Genomic DNA, 5,909 nt, shown 5'->3' on the forward strand with positions numbered 1-5,909 from the left:
GGCAGCTGGGCCACGGCACCTCAAGGCAAGGATGCTCCAGACGGCTTTTTTTTTTTAATTTGATTTTTTCTTTTCATTTTAAATAGCTGAAAGCAACATGCTAACTGCTTCACTGGACAAGCCTCTCCACTGCTCTGCTCTTACGGGCACTGAGCTTCTCCAGGTAGGTGGAAAGACAGAGGCTCTGCTCGGTGGCTTACACCCAGAGCCGTGTTTTGCAACAGCCACACGGCTGCCCTGGGCAAGGGGGCAGGCTCGGCTAGACCCACCAGCAGTGAGGTGGCCAGCAGCAGCTGACATTTGGGGCCAACGTTGTGAGCGCTGCGTTTTTAACCAACAACTCCAGCAGCGCGGATAACGAGGAAGTACGCGGCACTACACACCGCCCCGGGGAGGGGGGGGCTGCTGCGCCAAAACCACCCCGCCAGCGGACCTGCGGGACCAAAGGCACGGAGTCAACAGCTCCGAGCTCCGCTCATCTTCAACATTCCCAGCACAGACTCGAAGCCTCCAAGGGGTGCCTTTTAAGATACCATTTATAACCAATTCAGGGCTGGAATGTTTTTTGATTCTTCTTTGGCTTCTGCAAAATTAAAAGCTTAATTAAAGGTCGACACCTACTGAAAAGAAGATACGGTTTAAGTGCTACCGTACTCTTTTAAAGTGAAAAAACCTTCCTCTGGGAGAGGGGAAAAAAAAAGGAAAAAAGACATTACTACGGACTAAAATGAAAATTAGGGATCTTCCCCATTTTTGAAGGAAGAAATACTTTTTCCCTCTTAAGCGGTCATTTTACAGAAGTTTGAAACCCTGCAGAACTACAAATCAGCTGAAGTCTGAAGGCTCAGCCCAGTTCAAAAGATGGGAACGTGCCCAGTGCTGCCTGTGGGAACAGCCATGTGCCCTTCTGAAGGCTTAAACAGGTTTATTTTCTTTTCAACAAGGGCACAAACCATTAGCAAGAAGCACCTCGGCAGATTCCGGCTGTACACGATTAAACAGATGACCAATCCCTGGCGCTTTCGTAGGTCACTGGGGTGGAATAGCATCGCTTTCCCCGGCTGCACACACCTCTGAGACTGTACCAGCCTTAACACCCCCTACTGGCTCTGCGGTTCCAGCCCATCACATGTTGTACCTCCACGCTCCAGCCTTCAACTCAAGCCAGAAGTCGCCACCGTCAGTCGCCGCCCTGCTCTGGGAGCTCCTTTGTCACCTGCTGTCTGAACCAAAAGCACCACCACCACGTCCGACAACGCCTGCCGTGATTCAGGGTGCTCGTGAAGACCCCCTGCGGCTCTAATAAGCAAGTCCCACATCGTTTGGAACCTTTGCTTCATCTCGTCTGACTGAAATGTTAGTGAGTTCAGGAAGAGGCTTCACTGGGAGCTACCAGAAAAGTGGGAAAACAAGGATACTTCCTCAGGGATCGTGGAAACAAACACGTAACCAAAAGGCACCTGAGCACACAAATTTCAGCAGTCAGAGAAGGAAAAGCTGCACACCTCTAAATCTTCTGTGCGCAGAGGGCATGAGTGATGGCCTTCTGGTTTGATGCAGGCGATGATACAAGAATGATTTGTTTCTTGTCAATCTGATGCATCCTCTGAGAGTTACAGAAGAGGTTAGAGGAAAGGAAAAAATCAACAGAAATTCTTCCCTTATGGAGCAGGCAGCTTAACAGGGGTGTAACTGTTACAAAATTCCCTCTTCATTTACAACAGAAAATAGACTATTTCGGTTGGAAGGGACCTACAACAACCACCCGGTCCAACCGCCTGACCGCTTCAGGGCTGACCAACAGTTAAAGCGTGTCGTTAAGGTCATTGTCCAAATGTCTCTAAAGCGGTGACAGGCCTGGGGCATCGCCACCTCTCTAGGAAGCCTGTCCCAGTGTCTGACCACCCTCGTGGTGCAGAAATGCATCCTAACGCCCAGTCTGAAGCAACCCTGGTGCAGCCTGGAACCATTCCCTCGTGTGCAGTCACTGGATCCCAGGGACCAGGGCTCAGCGCCTCCCTCTCCGCCTGCCCTCCTCAGGAAGCTGTAGAGCGCCATTTCACTACTCAGCTGCCAAACCCTTCCCACGCTGCACCTAAACACACAGAGATCCCGAAGCTGGAACAAACTCAGAAGGAAAGAGGCTTCACTCAGCCAACAAGCAGGTCTCTAGCTGTTACCGGCTCAATCCTGTGACTCAGATGTTGAGCTTGGTTTTAATCCCAGCTCTGCACGCACTCACGTTAAGATGGTTCAGCTGATGCAGGGAAGTTAACTGGTGTGCTTCAGCCACCAGAGGCACTTTCAAGGCAGAAGCACAAGGGTCCTGGAGGGCCTGACAGCCCGGACCCGAGTCAGCCAGCTGACAGAAACACGTTACATTTACGCTCTGCCAGCAGAGACGAGTTGTATGACTGAGGACGGTCGCACAACTTGCGGCCTCTCCACACGCACTCCAACAGCTGACAGAAGTTGAAGGGGAACGGACGTGATGTCAATTATCTTTTATTAAGCTGTCAACGAGAAAGCGTGTTTCACTTCATAAGAAGAGAACTTATACACAACGAATTAAACCAAAAAGACAACAAACGAAGGAAAACAGATGGGAAAGTGCAACTCCATTTGCCCAGAGGAGGTGCAGCCCCTCGGAGGCAGGTACGTTTCCATCAGTGTAACAGCCAATCTAACCACGCGCCTACCACCCTGTCAGTCATCAAAGCCGACCGAGCACAAGCGGTGGAAAACCTTCCTGGCCATCTCGGAGGGAAGTAACAGCAGCTTACCTTTCGATCTTCTTTAAAGACTTCGGCAGCAGCTGTAAAATGCGGAATTGCGTTTTTGCAGTGGGGACACCCTGTTTGACACAGCAGGAGAAGAGAACAGCATAAACATTAGTTCTAAATACGTACTTGGACAAACTCAAGACACAAGGAGAATTAGTGGGAAATTTGTATTAAAAGTAATTCTAGACAAGAGTTCTCCAGTTCTGGGAGAAGCAGGACAAGGCATCTGCAGACCATGTGTCAGTGACAGGGAATTTAAGCACGTGTTTAAAATCCCTCTGACTTCCAGCAGTGTAAGTGTATGGTCACAGTCACACGACACTCAACCCGGGGACCGTGGTGGTGCAGGGGGCCTTTCTCTATCGCCAGCCCCTGAAGAGCGTTTTAAGATCGCCAGCCACAACGGACAAACCACCCCTCTGCTGCTGGACCTCCTCGCGGGTGTCACCATGTCGGAACACAGGCAGCGCACTTGGGAACGGGGGAGGTCTGAAGTTGGAAAAGCCGTGCCCAGGAGTTTAGAAGGGTTTGGGAACTGTCTGTGTCAGAGCCAAGCCATCGCGAGCACAAGGGAGGGGAGAGGAGAAGCAAGTCCGACAGGCTACACATCTTTCACCTATGGAGAGCAGAGGTCCAGTCCCAGGTTAGCATGACCCTGCTGGATTTCCTGGAGACTTCCTCCTGTTCATCACAAATGGGCAACCCCAGAAGAATTTTACAGACAGAGCACACAAGAACCCCACTGCTTTGTGCAGGAGACTGGGCTGATACGTGTTTGAACCACTGCAGCACTGAACAAGAGGCCAGTTCATCCCTTGCTTAACTGTACACTAAATTTACTTACACATTTCAGAATAAGCCACAGAAGAGGAACAAGAACTGTTGTCTTGGTTCAAGATTCAGATCAGAGTGCTCTTAATTCAGAATCAACATTTATTATCCACAATTAAGCTAAACTACTCTCAAAATATCACTACTAAGTAAGGGTTTGAGTAGAGAAGAACCTGTGTACATGTAATAAATGACTTGTTTCAAACACAGAGTAGAGAGGTCATTCCCAAGCAAAGACTCAGGGCACTATTTTTTGCTTATGTGCAGGGAAAAAATGGACACACTGCTGTCAAGCTTGTATAACACTAGCTAAGGCAAACCAGGTCATGCCGCTGTTACTCCGGACTGGAACAGAACAGAGCACAGAGGAGGTGCTCAGCAGCTCCAATCACAGCTCATGCTACTGTTGCTTACCAGTGTTTTACAATGATGAACAAGTGGCTCCCAGTTACTCCCGAGCCAGTTCTGAACAGATGCCCTCTGAGGGCCCTCTTGCAGCCACTCTCTCTCACAAACCGCACTCGCTCTTTCAGCTGACAAGACAGACAGTGTCCACACGCTCCTTCCATCTTCACCAAAACGCCATTTCATTGCTTACGTGCGCTGCTTTGAACGCTAGAGCATTTCTCCCCTTCAGAGCAGGATCCTGAAAGCACTGCGTGGACTCGCGTGTATGAACACACTGAGAGTCTAGGCAGTAACTAGGGGTACTGAAAAGCCAAGGGGACAGTTCCTGGGAAACTGAGGCACTTCTGCAAATCCATCTTAACAGCTTCAAACTCATTTGCGGTGTAACGGCCGTCTGTCCTGGCAGCAGCTGCGTTTCAGTGGGAGACAGTGCAGGTCCTCTTTAACTTTCTGGAGTCATTCTGCATTTGCCTGGGAGAAAACGGTCAAGGAAGAAAAGGAGGAAGAGGAACCGAAGGAGGAGGTGGCGGCAGTGCCTAAGGTTCCAGGCTGCTCCCATGTCCATCAGCCCACTGTGGCGACCCATATTCTCAACACCTGCCTGTCCTACCTGCCTTCGGGTCAGGCCTGTCTCTTGACACACCTTGGACAACATTCTGTACTGTGGGGTGACTGCCCCAGTTGGCTTCTTACGCTGCTCTACCCCAACAAATCAGAATGTGTGACAACAGCCAAGAAGTATTCCAGAGAGAAAAAAAAAAAAAAACACGAGAAAAATTGGGTGCCCCTAAAACAAGAACGCTTGTTCTAGTCCACGTGCTGTAGTTTACTGGAAAGCACTTCAACCGCTACACTAAAACACGAAGGCTCCGAAAAACTGACACCTTCCAAGTGTCCCCTTTCTGCTTACGAGCCTGAAACTTGAGGTGTCGAACAGCAGCTTTCAAACCCTCAATAAAAGATGTTTCAAGAGAAACACAAGACTTCATGTTGTTTTACTCCCCTCTAAAACCTTCAGGATACCTCGGCCGATGTGCTGGACATGCAGAGGACGGGGCATTCGGTAACGCCTCGCCCCAAGAGCCCACTGAGGCTGCAGCAGGTGAGGAAGCATCCCATCACCCACACTGTCACAGGGGGTTGGAAAAGGCCGGCAAACCCAGGCATTCTTTGAAGTTGTGGTGAACACCACCCCACAGAGGAGAGGAGGAGCACTGTGCAACTGATAAAGGAACCCGTGCTCTCACCTGTGCTTTTATTTCCCCTTCTGTGGGCCTGTCTCAAACCTCCTACTCTAACAGCAAGCAACAAAAGTTTACCTCCTTTTGCCAACCTCCTCCTCCTCCCCCCCTCGCTTCTCTCTTGGCCCAGCCTCCTTTCTTTACCGCACCGCGCTTGCGAAACTAAAACACAACCATATGGCTTTTGGCAGAGCTGACTCCAAGTCCAGTAGGCATTTTGTTAGCCTTGGACGTCCATCCACGGAACAGATGTGAACGCCGCACTCAAATCCCAAGGAGTTTCAAGGAGTCACCGAAAAAGGGGGAAGGAGCACATCATATGGAATAGCAGAACTTCATCTGTTACAACTTAGAAGGCTTGCCAAACACAGCAAACACTTGGAAGTCACCCAAGCCAGTCATTCTATTTAAAGCACGCATGCCAAAAAAAAAAAAAACCAGCAGAGGTTGATGTCTTCATTTTGACAGACGGAAAACTTGTTCTCCCCGTTCCCTCTTCACACCCGCTCTCACACGTTTATTTTAAGTGCTAACGCTATCTCCCAGATTTGAAAGTGCAGAGAAGGGAAATGTACCGAGCACTGTGCATGAGGACAGGGAGCGTGCCGGCTCCTCACGGCCCATTTTCCAGAGGAAAAGAGAACGG

At 50.0% G+C, this 5,909-nt stretch overlaps 1 protein-coding gene across 1 annotated transcript in view; it reads right to left on the minus strand.

Moving 5' to 3' along the window:
- Positions 1-5,909, minus strand: part of PDIA5 (protein disulfide isomerase family A, member 5) — a gene marked incomplete at its 5' end in the record, with an annotated part of 66,892 nt that overhangs the window by 8,738 nt on the left and 52,245 nt on the right. The window contains one exon of the mRNA XM_010131220.1: positions 2,784-2,854. Coding sequence (XP_010129522.1) covers positions 2,784-2,854 — 71 coding nt within the window. The remainder of the gene's footprint in view (positions 1-2,783; positions 2,855-5,909) is intronic.

This window comes from Buceros rhinoceros, unplaced genomic scaffold (genome assembly GCF_000710305.1).
Source record: "Buceros rhinoceros silvestris isolate BGI_N320 unplaced genomic scaffold, ASM71030v1 scaffold790, whole genome shotgun sequence".
NCBI lineage: Eukaryota > Metazoa > Chordata > Aves > Bucerotiformes > Bucerotidae > Buceros > Buceros rhinoceros.